The sequence below is a fragment of the Camelus dromedarius genome, chromosome 7 (assembly GCF_036321535.1).
Source record: "Camelus dromedarius isolate mCamDro1 chromosome 7, mCamDro1.pat, whole genome shotgun sequence".
NCBI lineage: Eukaryota > Metazoa > Chordata > Mammalia > Artiodactyla > Camelidae > Camelus > Camelus dromedarius.
The window spans coordinates 14,127,613-14,148,840 of record NC_087442.1 but is presented as its reverse complement, the minus strand read 5'-3'; the positions used below and the strand labels follow the sequence as shown (position 1 = coordinate 14,148,840).

Below are 21,228 nucleotides of genomic sequence, written 5' to 3'. Positions count from 1 at the left end.
AGGTCCTTTCTATAAACACACTTTCCATCAAATCCTGTAACACACCTAAGAAAATAAACTAGCTGGGCTATGAAGTGTGTGTGCACATTTGTGTGTGTAAGGAAGACACTCCCTGGGTGAATCAGCCTCCTACAGGGATGGAGGAACTTTTTCCACATCCTTATGGAACTATCTAGAGAAGTAATTTCCAAATTCCAAATCATGAACCATTTGCGGGTTGTGAAAACAACTGGGTTGTGCCTGGTGTGTTTTTTTTAATGAAACAGAATCAAATAGAGCACCCAATATTCAACGGCATCCCACATAGTAAATACGCATTCATTTCTGAAACATTCATATTAGTCATGTATATGATGTATGTGTGGTGTGCCTGGGTCCCCACATGTAAAATTATAATCAAAAAAGTCTAAGTGATACTTAGCTAGTGCACACATGCAAAAAAATCAAATATGAGTGAGTATCAGGTGGCTTTGTGCTGGAAGAGCCAGGCATCCAAGTCCTTTCCAAGCAAAATCCCACCTGAATCCCTCCCCACCCACCCTCGTCTTCCAGAGTTAGTGTCTAAGATCTGAGGGTTCAGAGGGAGGGGACCAAAAAAATTGAAAAACGCACCCCAAAGTCCTCAGGTGGAGGGTGGGCTGGTGATGGGATATAATGCCCATAATAATGCAAAACACTGCATAACAATATTTAACAATATAAAGCTTTTAAATACTAAAATGCAAAATCTTATAGAAAAGATAATCACATTCTGCTAAAATCCTAAACTATGAAAAAATACTCATTTATTTATGATTTTTCACTTAAGTTTTGAGGGTTGTTCATGCAGCTCTGGCCTAAGTTAAGAAAAAATATGAATGGTCTCCTTTCTCTAGTTGTGTAATTGCCACATTACAAGGAGGTTTATTTTGCAGGGACCAGAGGGACGAGGGATGTCTGAAATGTTCTGTTCCTCATTCACCGAGAAATACACACACACACATACACACACACACACACACACACACACACAAAAGAGAGAGAGAGGGAGAGAGAGTTCTAGAATGTTTTCTGGGGCTGAGGAATGTTTAACTTTACCGTGAAATCATACTAAAATGCCTTTCTAAACTCTCTGAGAAACTTAGTCTAGGGCCCAATGATCCTTTGAAGTTTGAAATGTTTTCACCTAAAAAGAAACCTTATACTCTTCACACAACCAGACGTTATAGATAATGGAGAAATGAAAAGTGATTTAAACCAAGATAAAGGTCTGTAGAGGGGCATTCATGAACTCGGGTCATTCATCAGCTCTCCAGCGGCCTCTCTGGCACAGCAGGGGAGTGGGGTCAGCCGGTTAAGGTCAGTTTACAGGGAAGAAAAGACTTCATACTCGGAAGTCCACACGAGTGCGGAGGGAGCCAATATACAAAACTGCTGCAAGGTGACACAGCTGTGCGGCTGAACAAATCAGGAGAGCAGGAGGCAATCAAAGCCCAGCCAGCTTAGCTGGAAAGACCTTTATCAGGCATTGTATGTAGATTTTAAAGAACAAGACAAGTAGAGGCAGACAGGGCAGAGGACAATAGCTAAGAGGAAGGTCAACAAGGAAAACTAAGGAATTCTTGTTTCTAACAACAACAGAGATACGTGTCAGGACAAGCATGTCCCCTACTTGTGTGAGGTCCAGGAAAGGAAAGAGGCCCACATCCCACACATACCATACAACCTAAGGTTTCTCTCCCCACCTTCCCCAAGCCAGGCAAATGCTGCCCACTGGTACCCTCAACATCTGCTCCCTCGAGCTCCCTCCAAAGCCAGGTTAGAGCTCCAGACAGACAGGCGGCCTCGGTCCTGCTGACTATGCATCCCACAGAGAGGGGCACAGCTAGAGGAAAGCCAGGGCAGCATCCTCTAAAACATGGATCCCAAGCGAGGCCCTCTTGTTCGGATCTATGGTTGGCCCTGTGCTGGGGAAAGGCAGTGGTCCATGGAGAGAGAGAGGCTCAACCCCAGCAAGAGAAACTGAGGAAAAGACCAGTCTAAAAAGTAAGTGGCTAAGTTCCAGTCTCTGTCCTGCCTCTAAGTGTTTGGTGACCTTAACTTCAGCAGCCCTCAGTTTCCCTGTCTGTAAGATGAACTGATTAGCAGTTAAACGAGATGATCTCTAAGGCACCCTAAGCTCAGGTCTCAGCTCCTGTGAGTCTACGAATCAAGGCCGGAGCTGTGGACCATGGCTCACAGTCCTACGGACTAACAAGAGCAAAGACAGAAATGAATGGGGCAAACTGGACCACAAACACCTAACACGGACGGGATAAGCAGTATGTGTGCTTCACTTGTGCTGAAGAAAAGGCTATAAGTAGTGGGGGAAAGACAGAGTTTCTGAAGGATGAGACCAGGGTAGGGCCACTCAGAGACCCTGCAGCTTAGAGAGAAGAATGCTCAGCAAGGAAGGCTAGGCAGACCCTCCGGCAGCTGTGCGGCTTCGCCTGGACTTCACAAGTCCAAATGTACTTCCTGATTGAGCGCAGGAAGGAGGGGCCCCTGGGAAACCATCTCACTCTCAGCTCCCACGTTTTCTGGTGGCATGCATGCCATCACTGGGTCACCTAAGCTTGGAAGTGTGAAGATGCCTTCCCTCAGCTGCTCCGAGAAGCTCTGGGGTAAGGCTGCAGAAGTCTCCTTCCCTGCCCCTATCCTCTCCCAGCTTCCTGAGCCCAGATCAAAGGGCCTTTCACCTAGAAGCCAATACCACGCTAGGTGGTCACTAAGCGAAAAGATTCAGCACTGACTCGGAATCCAAGTGCGTGTTCTCTTCTGGATAGGTGGAAAACCCCCGCGTGCGGTGGAGCACAGAAGCAGTGAGAAGTAAAGAGGTGTTGTTATCTTCATTTTGGTTGAGGAGCACCCCTTCGCCTTTTCTGCCACGTCATGCTATGTGAAGCAACAGCACCCAAGTGTCCCCCCCCCACTTCTGGTGACCCAGGATCCTGCCCACTTCCAGCAGCCATCTCTACCTCTGCCCAGCTCCCTCTGAAGGATAATACAAGAAGCGTGACCAGAACACAAACACAGGTGTGTGTTCACTGGGCCCAGCCCTGTACTTAGTTCAAACACTGGGCCACTCACATGATGTGATGCGAATAAAGGTTCTGAAAGTCTCCTCTTACCGCAGGCCCCAAACACTAACTCCTCAGGACTGGTTTAGGGCAGGAGTTTGTATTACAGTCACTCTGGCTAGTGGAGTGTCCTCTGGGCTAGGAGGGGCCCTTGTCAGGGAACAGGAGGATGAGGGAGAAGAGGAAGCTGGAGGGAAGGCAGGCCCTTCATTGTCTGAACAAGAGCAGCTCTGCTTTTATTCCTCGACTTCTCAAGTCAAAACACATTAAAACCTGCTGCCTTTAGAGATTATGACCATAGGAGCCCCCGATCAGATTTCTGTGGGGAGATTATGGTTAATCGATTATTAACCACTACCACCATAAAAGGGTTGTCTTCTAGGAGCAGTAAGTTTTGAAGAGGGAGGAGATCTCACACAGGGCCTCCGGGGGAAACACAGTGGAGGCTCCTGACAGTCAAGGGACAGAGCAGAGGTACCAATGGCATGAGGTAGATTGTTTATTCAGTTGGGGTTCCAGCAGGTTAAATAGCTGGGAGAAGCTTCCACACAGTCAGGGAAGAAGACAGAAGGAAAACCACCAGCTCTGGCTCTCAGTGCTGATACGCTGACCCCAAGCTCAAATATGCACTCGCTCCCATAACTCACATTGTAAAATAACTGATATCATGTTAAAACAGCTGTGGCCATTATTTTAAAAGATATAAACAATTGGCAAAGCTTGGACTGTTGTTAAATGGAATCTGATGTGCTTATGTCAGTGTTCCTCAGGTAACAGCTCTGTATCAAAATCTGATGGAAATAAGGATTCTGTAGACATACATTTACTGATACGACCAGTGTTTTTTGTTAAATGAAGAAGGCTCATCACAGAAGAGGATGTACAATATGAGTACACAGAGACAAAGCACTCCAAAATGTAAACATCCCTCTGGGTGAAAAGATTGTGACTTTTTTTCTTTTTAAACTGTATTTTCTAATTTTTCCTACAATGGATATATATTACATGGGTGAGTTTTTTTTTTTTCTTTTTAAGTTTAAAGAATATGATACAGCACAGTCAGCCTGGAGAGAAGAGGGGGGCCCTCTCCCAGAACAGGTGGCAGCAAGCCCTTCTCAGCACAAGCACTCACTACTCTTTGTGCCTCTGCTACCCCCATGTGGCCACACGGAGACATGACATCCAGAACCTCTAGACAAGACCAAACTCAGAGGTTGTTATCTTGGACTGATTCCCTCTTCCCCTTTCCACCGATTCATGGTCTGGATTTGTCCCACTCATGAACAAGGGGCTTCTGCAGCAGCAAGTTCTAGGACGGTGGGTGGGAACGCTATCTGCTCAGGATGCTAACAAAATGGACACAGACTCTGGTGGGGGTTCAGGATCCAGAGAACTACTCTGGCAGGAGCGAAGGCAGAGATAAGAAGGCATGAAGCCTCAGGAGACTAATAGCCAAAGGCAACCATGAAACTGGAATCCTAAAGTGGCACTGGAAACCAGCTCCTTTGCCTCGGGGGATCAAAGTGATACCACATGGAGCTGGTGACACTGACTTAACTTCTGTTGTTTGTCTACAGAGCACTTGAGGTGACTGTCCTTGACCTGCTACATGAGCACATGTTCCCAGAAATGCAGAGGGGAAACCCAGTGGGGTCAGCCTCCACTTTTCCACTGATGGTATTTTTACCTTCTGACTATGTTGGCCTGCTGTTTGAGCACCAGCACCATGCAGATTTAGGAAATGGGAGCCAAATTTCATGTTCTTATCAAATGACATGCAAATAGATTTAACCCGATCTCTAAACATTTGCAAAATTGTTATTAGGCATTAATGCTAAGCCTTAAAATGATGTGTTAATATTTTGCTTGCCTTAAAGTCAATTTTCCTCTGCTGGGATTGTTGGATCTATAACAACTCATGGCACCAGGATCCCTTGACTAATGAACACTTTTAATTTTCAAAGCATAGGGAGGCTCCAGGTACAAGCACTCACAGTCTGGATGAAACTCCCCAACTGCCATTTCTCAACCCTGTCCCTTAACCCCTTTCTCCTGCATGTGACTCAGGATGGAGCTCAATCCACTTCTCCTACACGGAGGCTCTGGGCCAGACTGCCTGCATTCAAATGCTGCACTAGCATTTCTCGTGTGACCTTGGGCAAATCACCTAACCTTTCTGAGTCTCAGAGACCACCTCTGTATAACAGGGAGAATAATAGGACCAGCTTATTTTGACCCAGAGGTTAAATGAGCTAATATTTGTAAAGTGCTGAAAACAGTACCTGGCGCGGGAGGTGCCAGAGGACCTTGTTAATCGCTCTGCCCTACGTTACTGGATGAAATAGGCTTACGATGTCATTGACTAACTCTTAAAAACAGTAATTAAAAAAACAAACTTGGTTTTCTCTTCCTTTTTTTCACCAATAAACAACATTTATTACTCAAATTGGCCGGTCCCTCCTTGTCCACCTCTGAAGCCTGATGTCATTTTCAGGACAATCAGACTCACTGATCTTATTCTCCAAGCTTCTTCCTTAGCCCCTTATCATTGCCCTTGTCAGAATCAGCCTCTTCATCATCCCACACATTTTAGGAAAGTGAAGGACAGGCACATGTGTGCGCGCAGCAGGAACAGGTGGAAGGAGTACGGCCGTCCGGAGGCTCCTGGCACAACTGCACTTTCAGTGTCACCTCCTCCGCCTGCCTCCCAGCTCCGATCCTCAATCTGCCCCCTCTTCTCCACCTTCCACCAGGCAGTTGGATCAGCTCCTGACTCCAGGGCCCCTCACCTGTTGGTGTTCTCCAGAACCTCCACCTTCTTCCGAAGCTCCAGGTTCTCAGTTGAACAAGACTCCACCCTAAAGAGGAGAGAGAAAGAAGAAACTTAGTTTTATCAGTAGAGCAAACACTAAGCCAGGAGCTGGGGTGGAGGCAGGTGGGATTCAGAGAAAAAAAGACAGGGAAGCAGCTACTCCAGGGAGGTGAGGGAGACAGCCTGGTCAACCTGAGTTGGGAAGAAGGGTGAGGAGACAAAAGAAAAACAATAAAGAGAAAGATGAGTAAGTAGCAAGTGCCTCAGTAATGGAAAATAAACAGGGATGGTACAAAATGTAAACTTCTTTTAGGGTGTTCCAATCTTGGTTTCTCTCAGCTGTCTAGTACGGCTTGCTCTCAGTGCACCATCTTTCTCCTTCTAGGCTGCAGGGTCTGGATGCTGCCGGTTATCCTCGGCCACAGGGGGAGAGGAAAGGACAAGAACCCAGGACCTCCAGACAAGTAATCCAGGTGCCTGAGCAGGAATGTCCCAAAGAGGCCACGGAGAGATTTTTATCGAACATTTTGACCCCAGATGCCTATGGAAAATAATGAACAGAAAGGGACTGCTTAACGCTGTCCCACCAATACCTAAATCAGGAGGTAGAAACGCTGACTTTCAGTAGGAACTTTGAGAAACAGCTGGGACCCACCAATCACTCCTCTTGTCAGATACACATGAAGATTCATTTCTGGGTCTGGGGCCTCATTCCCATCTTAAAATGATATTCATTACTCAGTGGGAAAACTGTTTTCTAGGGCTAATACAAAATTGTATTTCATTTACATTTTTCTAACAGCCTTCCTGATGTTCCAGGCTGCTCAGAAGAACAAAAGGTGCTTTCAAGTGTTTTTCTGAAAAGTCACTCTCCTCTAGCATGAATTATAGGGGACAGAAAATAAAGAACGCCAGCCTGCCTTACTTCACTCCCTGTTGCTTCCTCTGGGTATGAGGGAGTGTGGCCAGCAGGAGCTGAGTAATTAGCGCTGCTCCTTCCTGCCAAAACAGGGCCTCTCATCTGAGGGGTCCAGGAATGTGCGTCAGTGTTAGTATTTGTACCTATTTGAAAGGGAGCTTTCAAGGTCTCAAGGACCCTTGGTTGGAAACAGTACAAATGCCTACTAAGATTGAATGTACTTTTTATTTCTTGCTATACTTATAAGCTTCCTTTCTAAAAACCACTAGGTGGCAGGCAAAACATAGCTGATAAACCAGGGAACTTTACTGGGAACCAGAATGAGGATCTGAACCCCCTTCTCGTGAAAAACAGATGCTCTGCGCTCAGATTCCTCTCCGTGATGGCCCAGTACATGCAACCAGTTTGACAGGAGGCTCACTTTTTCTCCAGGCTGTCCATGTATTCTTTCTTCTTTCTCCTACTTTCTTGAGCAGAAATCTGCAATGTAAGGGGAGGAAAAAGGATTATACCAGTAAACCAGTAAAAGAATGACAGGAGGACATTCACACAGAAATCACAAAAGCCCTGCTCACTCTTGTTGCCACTTCCCTTTTGCTTAACCTGCTGACTCATCTACTCATGTCTTCTGTCCTCTCTGGTTTTAGCCCACCGATATTCTCATCTGCTTTCCAACAGATGAGGTCCCCAGCGAGCACAGTGGTCCAGGAGTCAGACCAGAACATGGGGGTCATGAACCATCTGTATGGTCTCAGATAAATGATTTCAACTCCATGGACCTAGTTGGCTCAACTCCAATATATAAAATGAGGGGCAGGGGGTGGGAAGGGATAGACTGGGATTTCAAAATGGTAGAATAGATAAACAAGATTATACTGTATAGCACAGGGAAATATATACAAGATCTTATGGTAGCTCACAGAGAAAAAAATGTGACAATGAATATATATATATGTTCATGTATAACTGAAAAATTGTGCTCTATGCTAGAATTTGACACAGCATTGTAAAATGATTATAAATCAATTTAAAAAAGTTGCTGATGAAAAAAAATCTTAAAGGAAAGAAATTATGCAAATAAATCACATCTGTAGAAACCAGAAAAAAGAAATAAATAAAATGAGACAGTTGGGGTTTGTTATATAAGAATTCTCTGGTGGTTCTGCACATGGATGAAGAATTATAACTTCTTCCCTTGGCCTCCTCCCTCCTGCTCTGCCCTTGTCCAAGCCATGCCCCTGGGCCTCACCCTCCCCGATTTGCACTGTAGGCGCTGAGGACCAGGAGACTGCTGGACCCAAGTATAGAAGAGTAGCCTGCAGAATTTTTTTTTTTTATCAAAAACCTTATCAAAAAAAATTAAGCACCCATAATATATTTATCTATATTTATTTTTTGTAAATTATATGCATGCCTACCAGAGAGAAATACCTGTGTATATCATAAAACAGAAACTTTTAAGGCTGAGATTTAAACACCGTAAAATTTCCTCCCACCCCCGAATGGGTCATCCTGGGCACCATTAAGTGTGCACCCCTGATCTGGGGGCCCGCTGACCAGAGGATGGATGGAGGGGCTGGAGGAAGATGGGGCAAGCCTTGGTCCCCACCATGGGACAGGCCAGTGTTGGCCGCTGGGAAGGGAGGGCGGGCGGGCACGCGGGCTTGATTCTGCTCACTGTCTCTGCTCCCAGAAGTATCTGGATTTGAAGGGCTTACCTTATTCTTGATTTTCCTCCGGATTTTCTTTAGGGCCTTCTCCTCCGATTTTGTCAGGGGCAACTTGGTGGGGATGGGATAACCCTCAGCAATCAGGGTCCTCTTCTCCTCCTCTGTCAGGACCAGGGGGCCTGATCCCTGCAGCTTCTGTGCAGACCAAGGAGAACAAAAGGGTCAAAGAGGAACAGCCAGGCACATCAGAGAAACACCTCCTGAGGGGTGAGAAGGGTCTGTTGTGATATCTCGCAAATGGCTAAGGGCAAAGGGTGCCTCTGTGTTTTGGTAAGAAATGGGTACTTTGAAGTGGAAGCAAAAATGGAGAAGACACTCACATGTGAGTGTTACAACCCAAGGAATGTAATTTAAGGGAGCAGGTAAAGAAACAACCACCCATGATTTCCTAGAAGTACCCCACTGGCTAAAACGTCAAAATTAAAGGATAGAATTTGTTTCCCATGTCCCTAGAGATTTCCTGGCCTTGGCGTGATGAGGGATTCACTTGCAGCTCTGTCTGTGGGAGAATTTTGCTGTTCTCCTGAAAATGCCATTTTGCAAGATGCTCTTTACACACTAGGAGTCACTTCTTGACCTTCACTTATAGCTAAGGGGCCAGGACTCCCAGGGATATGCCTGTAGGCACGTTCCATGGAAGTCATTGGTCAGCACAGCCCCAGGACATCCATCATCAGTGGAGATGAGAACTGCAGCTCATGTCATTTAACCTGTGTTAGAACGTGTTTATAATTAGTCCAACAGAGTACCTAGTGCATATTAGCTCTGTGTTAAAGGCACTGAGGAATCCAAACAAACTCTGTCTCTAAAATAGCTAATGATCAGGACGGAGACTGAATTGACACACATGAGAGAATGAGAGCAATTAAATGCTAGACTGTAACATTAATTTACTCAAGGTGCATTAAAAACGTGGAGAATGAGAACACTTAGATGAGTCTGTGTGATAAGGGAAGGCTTAGGGTAGCAGATAAGACTTGATTTGGGCCTCCTGAAAGAAAGGGGATGATTTGCATAGAGAGAGGAGGGCATTCCAACAAAAGGCAGTATTGTGAAAAGTAACTGAAGAAGCCACTCTGCACAGAGGCGCGAGGAATTCTTGAAGCAGCAGCAGGTTGGGCACATTCGGAGGGTGTTGGTACCCAGCAGAGGTATTAGGGCTTGATGCCAACAGATAATAGTGAAACATGGCACGGTTGTTGAGCCAGGGTATGATATGGGGAGGGTTTCCTCCATGACCATGTGGAATGGACTGTATGTGGTAGAACCCCACAGATCCACAGGATGAACACCATTTCAGTAATCAAAAGAGTGAAGGGTTAGAGGTGAGGAGGTGGAGATGGAGTGGAAAGAGTTCATTCCCTGGGTCTCAGTAATAGTGATACATAAGAATGTCAACACAGATCTAGAACTTCAAATTTTCAAAATTGTGTTAATTGATACATGGTTCTTATAAGAACTTTAAAATATCTTATTCCATTTAAATTTGCTCTACATGATATTATAAATTCAATAAGGTTGACTATAATTTTTATTTTTTATTTTATTTTTTTAATTGAAGTATAGTTGACTACAATCCTGTGTTAGTTTCTGGTGTATCATTTTTAAATCTTCATAGAAATCAATTGACTATTCAGGACAATAAGAAGTTAATTATCTATCCCTATTTTTTATTTGGAAAAATTACTTATGTGAGGGATGAATGATGTCATGATTTCTATCCTGAGTCACTGGGTTAAGAGTTGTACCTCGGGCGAAAAGGGTTAAACAATATCTTTGAGCTTTATCAGACATCAAAGAGTTTACTGTTGGAGAGATTTTTAAGTTCATCAAAGACTGCTTACTTAAAAAATAAGTTATTTCCTATCATAGGTCATAAAGACCACTTAAATTGATGGTAAATATTTGTGATATAAATTTGAGAAGAATAACAACACATTTTTATTCCTCATGCTTATAGCTATGTAAAATAAACATATGAATAAAAACCAGAAGTGTGCACAGAAAAGGAGGAGAATGTGTTAGTTAGCTATGTGTCTACGAGACCACAGACAGCACTTAGAAAATGTTCTTTAAGACTGTTACCTCCCAGCTTTAGCAGTTAAGACCTAAAACTTCCTACAGGAATAAAAGCCAAGTGGCCCCAAATGGCACCCACTCTGGGTGAGGCTCCCAACGACAGAATGGGGAGAGTCTGAGTCCGGGGATGTGGTGAACACTCACGTGGGGTGCGGTGAGGAGCGGGGAGCTGGCGAGCGCTGAGGTGGCCCGCGCCGGGGCCCTGGCAGGGCTGTGGGTCTGCGGCAGGCCGAAGGGGTGCAGGCGTGGGCTGGGGCTCAGGCTGCCCTCCGAGTCGCTGCTGTGGCTGCTGGGAGGGGTGGGCGGTAAGTGCAGGTGGTCCACGGAGCCTGCGGGAAAGAGAATGGATGGCATCCATCAGGGAGCAATGAAGCAGGACTTGGGGGCAGTTAAAAGAACCATTAAGCATCCATACAGTGGAACCCAGGGTAGCAGAACAAAAGAATGGGGACTCTCCAGGTGGGTGTGGATATACAAAGATAAGGGAGGGAACTAAATCAAGGTGCAGAATGGTGTATGCGGTAGCCCTCCTTCTGTATGAAAAGGGAGAGACAATACAGGCTCCTATTTGCTTGTATTTACATAAGAAACTCTGGAAAATATATAAGAAACTAACAAAATTATGATGTAAGGAAGGCAGAAATCAGAGTAGATAGGGACAGTCCTGCCGTAACTTTCCCTCTGCTCATTTCACGTAGTGTCCATAGTTTGACCTGTAAACTATATTAACGTATTATGATCTTTAAAAAAAAAAAAAAAAGAGCAAAAGCTGGGAGCCGGTGAGAGTTTGCGAAAAGCTCATTTGTTTCGGGAGGAATGTGCCTGGTAGGGCCCACAGGCCAGATGCCAGGCATTCTTGGTTCATAAAATACCCAATCCATCTGCAGATAGATAGGTAGGCACTGAAAGACAAACTGGATGGGGAGGGGCTTTCTCCTGCAAAGTCCCCCATCACCTGAGTCCAGCCTTTGCCTCTCCTCAGGGAGGCACACTCATGCTCTGCCGGGGCCTTTGAGCCTTAGATGGTGTAGATCATGTATTTCCAGGGCAGCAGGGATGGGTTCCTGAGTGGGGGAACCCACTGGGAGATCAAGCTGGCCAAAGAGTTTTGGGGTCTGACACTTTTTCTGACCTGCAGATCTTTGTGCTGTGCTGAAACACCTTGAGAGCCAGGCACCGTCCCTGACCCAAGGATCAGGACCTTGGGTAAGCCTTTCACTCCACACCCATGCTGGGGCCCCCAGGACAACAGAGCCTCTAGCGCAGCAGCTCTGCACTGGGCAAGGTGCCTGGGTGCCTCACGTATACCTGGGGTTGCTCGGCCAGAGAATGGCTTGGGGCCGTGGAAAGTCCTCACTATTCATGGAAAGGACCTTTCTGAGACTAAGAAAAAGGACTCCCCCACTCCCACCCCACCCCCACAGCTGCCTTTGGAGGTGACAAGCTGCAACCAGACAGCTCTCTCACCTACTGAATACCCCAGGTAACCACATGTGATGTCTCTCTCTGCCACCCCCTTCGCCTCCACCCCCATTCACAGCACACATTTTTTTCTCACTTTTACCCAAACCCTTCTCTTTTCTCTTTCTAATATAACTGTTTTTCACTAGATACTTCCCTTTTTCTCTGCCGAAGAGCTCCCTGGGTTTTTAGTCTACGGCGCTTTTAAAGCTAAAGAATATTCTAAACCAATCCTACACACCTCTGTTGCCAACTCCCCTGTCAACAGTTCTCGGCAGCCAGAGGATAGGTACATGCCTTAAATATGTGCTCACCTAGAAAGGAGGAGTCCTGAGAGTGTTAACCAAGGTTTTCCCAATGCCATGAACACCTCTGCGTCTTGCGGTGTCAGATGAATTAAGCAAGGAGGTCATTAGACTGGGGTAGCTCCAGTGCTCTGGTGGCCTCCACAGGCAAACCAAAATATGAGCCTGTGAATGCCTCAAGGTTACCAAACTGAAGCCTAGGGACAACCAGTCACAAACAGCCAGCTGGGCTCTAAGTTATAGCCAACCAATAATTCCTTACTTCCACCTTTTCTTTATAAAAATCCCCCCTCCCAAGCTCTCGTTGGTGGAGCTCTCCTAACCACTTCCAGTTTGGTGCTGCAGAACCGAATCTGCCTGCTGTGCTGAGCTGGGAGATCCTGGAGAACCAGCCAAGAGTCCCCTCCCGTTCACTAGGCACAGTCCAAATTATTCTCATACTTTTCTCCTTTCCAAGCAGAAGGTGCTCCACAAAAAATGGAAATGGCCAGGCAGGAAAAGTGAAGCAAACTGGAATCTCGTCTTACCTGCTTATTAAGAGCTCTTGCCCTGGCCACAGGTGCCTCAGTATCAGATTTCTAAATATCACTTGAAATGTTGCTCTTGGGTTACTTACTGACAGGGCTGGGGACAACCAGCTACTTTGCCTAGAAGCCCTGCTGCATTCAAGGATATCGAATTTCCTCCTCCCTGTTTATCTAGGATAATGAGGAAGGAAGGCCATTTACTTTACTCCGGAAATTCTTCTTCTCCAGATTCTGAAGCCACTACAGGACCGACTGTTACAGTTATGACACTTTCTGAAGCATATTGCAACACAGGTGAAAAGAGCAAGGTGTATTTGATGGCCATAACCCATTTCATAAAAATGAAAGGAATTACTTTAGAGCAGTATAGAGAGCTGAAAGGCACTAAAATGTGTCTCACTCAGGGAAAAGAAGCATTGTCTCAATCTGGAGTTTAGCCAGTATTACTAATTTTAAAAACTGAATCCTTTCCTTACTGATGATAAAGATAAATGCCTTTATCAAATCAAATCCTGAGTATATGTCTGGTGGGCTGAAGGCAGCCTATGCTTCCATGAGAACTGCTCATATAGAACATCTGGACTTTACGTCTACACCAGAGCTCAGGTACCTTTTCTGTGACAAGCGCATATACTGATTTCTTATTTGTTGACCTCACTGATGAGCTGTCCTTCTGACCTTGTACTGAAAGTATAAGTAAAAAGGGAGGGGATGGCGTGTCTGAAGGTACAGAATTAAGGGCAGGATCTGTGCAAAGTAGCTTAATAAAAAAGGCTGAGAGAGTTTCCTAGGGTCCATGAGACTTAGAGGTCTGCGTTCAGGATTCCTAACTATGGGTTTCATATGAGGACAAGAAACTGACTCAGAGAAAGAAAAAAGTGAGAGTATGACAAGGTCAGGTGTGACATTACTTAATTCTAAACGGATGGCAAGAAGCCAGGTGGGATGTATGAATACAGGAGCCTCTTTGCAACTACTGTCACCGACAATTAACATTTAAAAACGCTGAATGGATCAGATACCCTGTGAATTCATTTTACTAGGGGTTTAAACTGGACTTGTTTTAAACAAGCAAGGTGCCTTTGTGGATGTTTGCCTATTTGCTTCTACTGATCCTCACTGCAGGGCAGGGAGCTGGGTTTTATTTTCAGGGCAGATCCATGTTCATCAGCACCCTAGTCACAGTCGTCTAAAAACAGGCTGAAAAGTCACCCCGACTAGAAGCAAAAGTTAAAGATTTAGCTGGAAATTAAGCATATACATATCTGGGAAAATAAAATGTAGCTTTCAAAGTCTGTATTTAGAATCAAGAACAGAGCTATTTTGTAAAGCAAGCTATGCCTTTGGTACAAATTAACCCCAGCACTGTCTCCCACACTCCCCATCTCTTTAGATGGTGCACCCACATCTCTAAACCCAGAGGAGAGGGCAGACAGACCTTCTTTAGGAGAGAAGTTTAGGAACTGATCCACTTCATGAGGCTCCAGCTTAATCTTAGGAATAACTGTCTGGCACGAGGAATCAACCTAAAGGAAGAATTTCAAACACAGTCTTTAAAAACCAATTAACAAACCCGAAGAAACACCCCAGGGAGCTATTTGTCATCTGTCTCCCTCCCAGGGCAGTCCTGCTTCTCTGGGGTTGGAGGAGGCCTGGCTGAGGGCAGGCTGCTTCTTGAGCAGGGAGGTGTTTCAGTCCTTAACCTTTCCCTCGTCACCAATCTGGGCATTATAGGGGATGGAATCCTCAGAATTCTAAAATTAAGAACCCCGGACTCACTTATCAGTGCTTCTTTCTCCTGTTTTTATGGTAATATAGAAGGCATTTTATCACAAAATAGTCTGGTACATTTTTAAAGGGTTGCAGGCTTCCAGCACTGTGTCCCGAGGCAGGAACTGTGTGAATTGTGCTGCATCCAGCCTCTTCAGGCTTCCTGACAACTGACAACACCTAACCATGAAACACTTGGGCCGGAAAGGAGGAAAGGTACCTGGCTCATGCGTGGGGTGCAAGGCCATGATCCTGACCTTTCTTAGTCACATGCTTAAAAAGGAACTGAACTAAAATCTCATGGAGCGAGGAGACTAATACATACTGCCAAAGCCTGGTCCAGTAAACAGACTCAGGTAGCTGTGGAGAAAGGAATTGTACACGGCAGCGCAGGTGGTCTGTCCACAGCCCCTCATCTTCCACCCAGGTGGGATGCAAAAGAGCACAAGGAGTGAGTATGCAGTGAAGTTTTAGTGGCTCCCCTGCTTCTGTGTTACCTTTTCCTGGACAGATGGACTACTACACTTTGCTCAGAGGAGATCTGACTTAACCTATGTTAGTGGGGTCATTGTTTATGACCTGTGGCTTTGAACTTAAGGAAACTTAGGGCTGGATTCCAGTATCTGGAAGAAGACATGCAAGTAATACTCTGGTCCATCACCAGAGCCTGGAAATACCAAAGAGAAGGTGGAGTAAAACTAAATTCTACTTGCTGTGGGCATGGAAATGAGCGAGGAAGAAATTCCGAATTTCTTACGTTTCCCACAGGAAATACAATAAGAATTGGTAGGGGGGCAATCTCTGAATTAAGTGAGGGCAACTCAGCACTGCTCTAGGAAAGTAAAACACTCCACAGGAAATAGCACCCCTACAGCCATGGCACAGAAAGCCATGGACTGCACCATCACTGTAACTGCTCCCTTTCCACTGGCTTAAAAATCAATCCCATGGAGAATTTTTTTTTTCCACCATGGATATCCATGTTTTTTTTTTTTTTAATTTTACAACAGCAATCATAGAAAAAATTAAATCAGACTTTCTACCAATTTTTCTGGACAATGCCTTCAAAGAAAGTGATATAACCAATGTTGACACCAAATCAACATATCCTTGATATACACATAAATACATTTGTACATACATACCTACACATAGGACTATATATCCTTAAACATACACTAGCTCCAAAAAGATTAAATGCTTTACTGGAGAATGAGGATCTGTATCTTTTGACCCAATCTGTTTACATGGAAGAAAAGGGAGTGTACCCCAGTGTTCATTTCCAGAGGGGGTTCCTCCTTTTCAAAAGGGGTGGAGATGGCTGTGATGGTCAGAGTGACAGAAGGAACAAGTCCCGAGGGCGGCTCATCTGTAATCGGCTCTGTCTTGATGGTTGTTGATGGAAAGTCTGTAGACAGGTACCATTTCTCACTCTCCACTTCATCTGTGGGAAAAAGACAAGCACACATATGAATCTGTGCAGGGCCTCAGGTGTAAGTAAAGTAAATGACTACTGATCTTTCTCCTCCAAAAAAACCTCCAAGAAAGAATTGTTGAGAGTAGGATAAAAGTAAATAAAATGAGGATGTGAGAGAGGAGATAAATTGATAAAGAAATGAATGGCAAAGTAAGAGTCTATGCTCATATTCACTTGAGCATAAGTATGCCTAAAGTAATTCTGGAGGGATACACGTAACAGAAAGAAAGTTGGCTTCCTGGGCAGAGCAGCAAGGGGACTGGGTGGATGGGGAATAGGTCAGGAGGGGGAACTTCAGTGGGTAGTGTTTTGTACTTTTTCATTTTCAAACCAAATGAACATGCTATCTATTCAAAAATAAACCAATAAATAAGTGCATTTAAAAATAAGAATAAAAGAAGTGAATGGTTGACAACCAGGGTCTCAGGAGACAGGACTGGAGACAATGGTTAGGTTTCTTCCTTCTCCCCAGTGGATGGTTATTTGTTTTCTTTCTTTTTTTCCTTCTCACTCCCTGTCCTTGGTCCTTGTCTGCTTCCCTACAACCTCACTTTTGCCTTACACCTGACCTCAACTTCCAGCAGGAAGCCCTCTAGGAAACTTCAGAGTTTGTTACAGACATCTGCTCCTTGTTGAAATGGATGAAATACTCATCCAGAGGAAAAGGCTGCCTCTTGCCAAGTCTGGGTCTTGGCCTCTGGCTTTTGTGATGATCACAGGCCTGGGGATCTCAACAAAGCAACAGCGCAGAGCACACAAAAGCCCCTTTCTCTCTCAGCGCACGTTCTCCTGGGAGCCTGCATGGTACCTGCACTTCTTACCAACGTACTCAGAGCCGGTACCTTGCACAGCCCCGGGAAAGGAGGGAGGAGGGCAGGAAAGGAAACAGCAAGAAGGCTGCAAAAAGGTGCAGAACAAAAAAAAGCAAGTCAGAGATTCCCGAAGTCAGCATTCCTCATCTGACACCAGTTTTCCAAAACGAGGCTAAAATAAAGACATGCTCCCTGGCTTTATGAAAACACTTAAATATACACCCCTCATGCCTAGTGAACTATTACTACACAGGGGAGCAAAGTTGTTCACACTGTGAATTACACTCATGATTTGGGCTCAAGTTTTCTTATGAAAAGGTACACGAGCGTCATTCAGAACCATCAGGGGCCAGTGGGAGAGTGGGCATGGAAGCTAAAAGCTGAAGTTCACAATTATTAAAGTTGTATTTCATAAGCAACTTCCTTCAAACACAGGGAAAGGTTAGATTCATATTCACCGAGGTAAATGATTTTCCCCTAAATCCAGCTTATCATTGACTTGATTAATTATTCCAGCCCCAATTTATTTCCTGAGGCACAATAAAGACGGACAAGACTTAGATTGGTTGAAGATGGTTTGCTTTTAGAGCTAGTTCTGTGGAACTGCTGAGGGCTGTGGGTGATGGGGGAATTTCCATCACTCTCAGCGTGTGCACCACATCCTGGCTGAGGGGGAGGGGCAGGAAACAAAGGGCCTTTTGCCAGCAGCCAGAGGATGGAGACCACACTGTACTTGATGCAGAATCCTGCTGGCCAGACGGGCGCCCCAGCCCAGCTTAGAGAAGCAACTGGATGAGGAGCCTAATGAAGTTTCTAATGCCAGTGCCCCTCCCAAAAGGAGCTTAGGAACAAGAAGTCTCTGTCACCTGCAAGACATGTTCAGGACAGACGTGGGGAGGGGTTGGAGAGAGAGTGAGAGAGCGAGCAAGAGAGCACAGGCCACACTTTCTCCATTTAGCAGTGATGTGTTGATACTTCTGCTTTGTCAACACTTATAGACTGTCCACATTGAGCAATATTTATCCCTAGCAGAGACTGGAAGAGAGATAGTAAGATGAAATACAGCCTCTGATTTATTAAAATTAACAATAAGGAGGCATCCCTGAGAAAAAGGTCACATGTAATTACCAAGAAATGATGAGATAAGGCTAGACTAGACCCCTGGCTGTGCAGTTAGGATTACTGTGATGAAACTTAATTTCCAAGGCACAAAAGAAAAGGCAAAAATAAATACAAAAAAGTGAATACAAGATTACAAGGCGAAGGAAGACAGGTAATGAAATCAGTTCTTCCAATAGAACTAAGCCATTCCCAAAGCACACCATTTATAAAATAGGTCAAGATAGTTTATATTCTGAATGCTCAGTGTCCTATACCCCCATTTAAAATTTTTTTTAATATAAATGTAATCTGCTGTATCAGAGACAGAGACTGCAGGACAAATGATGATACTTGAAACAAAATCTCCTCTCTCAAAGACAAGTGAACTCTTCCAAGAGAGAAGCCCAAGGAAGCTGCCTCTCCACTCCTGAGACTTTTGGGGGACAAACAATTGGATTTGCCTTCATGCTTCCATTTTAATACAGCCATTTATGACTCCACCTTGAAAGATGTTTTTTGAATTACAAAGAAGTTTAAGGCTATCCAGCTCAGACACATCATTTTATTGATGAGGAAACGGACAGGTAGGTCTAAACCACATAGCCAATTGGTGGTAGAACCCAGATCTTAGCACTCTCAATCGTATTCTGTCCCCTCAAGAAACAACTAAACACGGAGATGAGGATTTGTGCACAAATATGCTCACTGCAGCATTATTTATAATCACAACACACTGATAGTAACCAACACAGTAAAAAGGAAGGGCAAGGTTAATGAATTATGGTGCATCCATACAATAGAAATAGTATGCAGCCAGTAATGTTACATGTGAAAGCCTTTTAAATAACAAGGCAAAGATTTACATTAGAATATTAAGAGAAAAAGGCTAAATATAAATTTATGTACTATTAATGAAGAAATTGATAGAACAAAAAGACTGAGAAGAAATATGCCAGAATAGTCAAAAAAAAAAAAATCTCTGGAGAACAATTCAGAATGCAAATGACATTCCCCCCCTACTTTTATACCATTTCTAGATTCCCTGTATTGGGAACATATTGTCTGTGGATGATCACACTCAGACATGGCTCGCTTCTGCCTGCTCTACTTTATGCCTTATGATGGTAGTTATTAGACAGAGCCTCAATGGGTCAAGGGGCCCATTCAGCATCCCTTGACTTAACGAGAGTCAATGAGTACCTAAATATAGGTTATAAATTGCATAATTGGCTCCAGTTCTTCATTTGTTCCTCCATCCATGTCCTTTGCCATGTAATTTTGCAGTTCCCTCCCACTGTGGACTAATCTTCACCCTGGGATTGGCCACATGACTTGCTGTGGCCAGAAAGATGTTAGCTTCTAACACAAGTGGACTCTGGACACAAACTTGCACAACTGGATTTACACACTTGTACTTCTGCCATCATGGGGAGAAGGATGTGCCAGGACAATCTACTGATCCCAGGAGGAGGACAGACACATAAAATAGAGTTGTCCCCAAATGAACCTGCCCAAGATCAGCCAACTCTTAGTCTAAGACATGTGGGTGAATCTAACCGAAACCAGCAAAGTCACTTAGACCCCATCTAAATCACCTAACCTCCTGCCAAGGCACAGACACGTGAACTATAATAATAAATGGTTGTTGTTAAAGCTAATGAGTTTGGGGATGGTTTGTTATGCAGGAATACAGCTGGCCGATACAATGCAAGCAATTAAATCCATTACATCAGAACCTGTTGTAACAAAATAGCTGTACCTTGTTTCCACAGTAATTCCTCTAAACCATCAACTGTGAACCATATCAATAAATATCAGTAGACTGACTGATTCTATCTACCAGTTAAATCACAGAATAAATGACTGCAGATGAAGAAAGTCAGCCAGTAAGAAGTTTGGTAAGAAAAACATTCCAGTGGCAGTTGACACTAGAGAAAAGAGCTTTCATTCTGAACTGCTAGGTGTTGGCTTGTACCCTGTCCCTCAATGGAACTACATTTCAAATCAGAGAAAACAAAATGACAAATGTCACCTATGAGGCAGGGGGCTAACAAAGGATAAAGCAAAAAGAGTATATGTCACAGTTTTCCCACATGACCTTATTTTTGAAGGTTTCTTTCACTGGCAAAAAGGTCAGTAAAGCACCATGGCTTAGAACTTAGATGTTTAGGTTATTGCTTAAAGTACAAAAACAAGAATCAGTGCACACTCTATACACCTTTGGATTTCTAAAACTTGGAGCTCAGATTTTTTTTTCCTACACTGTGTTTATATGCCTTTTAAGTTTCATTTCAGAAGGAACACATCATCCAGTAAGTCTGCCATATCATCTGATTCTACTGAAACAGCTTCTTCTCAAAGGTCAAACTCAACTGGCAAATTTCCTCAGTATCACCACTTAGCTGTCAGCCAGAAAATAAAAACAAGCCACTGTCTCGTAGTGATGAGTCCTTTACATGCAAGGACGAAATGGGGTAACTATGAGCAATGGGGCCAGATGCTGAGATTACCAAAACAGTAGCTGAAAGAAACACAAACCAAAGCCAATGGAGAGGGACACTGAAAATGCAGGTCCTCAACCATTTCCATATGTACTGCATAAATAATTGCATTGAATAGATACTAATTCCTGGGAAGGGGAGAAACAAGATTAAACTCTAAACTGGGAGTAAGCAGTATCTTTATAAATATGTTTTTTACATATATATATATATATATATATATATATATATATACACACACATGCACACACATACACACACATATACACTTATGTACATATAGTAGGCCCATATATTCTTAAAAAGAGAAATCACATGGGGAAAATATCCCTTACATGATATAAACACATATGTATCTATTCACTATTTATATAATATGTTGAAAGTGAAAAGGAAATTTTTGTAAATTAAGTAAGTATGCCTCATCTAAATCCTTCAGCATTTGATAACTATGTCTGCCCTTTGAAATTTTTCAAAGGAGTCAACAAATCTTGACCAATTTTTGATGTAAACATCTCTTAAAGGAAAATGCTAAGGCAGGGTTCTGGAGGCTGGAAGAGGGTCAAGGATTCAGTTAAATGTGTCAGAATCACATTAAGCTACAGCCCACTGCACATTCAGATGGAAGTTAGATGA

General features: G+C 44.1%; 1 protein-coding gene across 1 annotated transcript in view; it reads right to left on the bottom strand.

Annotated features, from left to right (window-relative positions):
• Positions 1-21,228, bottom strand: part of CREB3L2 (cAMP responsive element binding protein 3 like 2) — a 107,758-nt gene that overhangs the window by 14,478 nt on the left and 72,052 nt on the right. Inside the window, exons 3-8 of the mRNA XM_010983166.3 lie at positions 15,970-16,145; positions 14,370-14,457; positions 10,783-10,967; positions 8,548-8,694; positions 7,251-7,309; positions 5,888-5,956 (exon numbers count right to left, since the gene is read on the bottom strand). Of these exons, the coding sequence (XP_010981468.1) occupies positions 5,888-5,956; positions 7,251-7,309; positions 8,548-8,694; positions 10,783-10,967; positions 14,370-14,457; positions 15,970-16,145 (724 nt within the window). The remainder of the gene's footprint in view (positions 1-5,887; positions 5,957-7,250; positions 7,310-8,547; positions 8,695-10,782; positions 10,968-14,369; positions 14,458-15,969; positions 16,146-21,228) is intronic.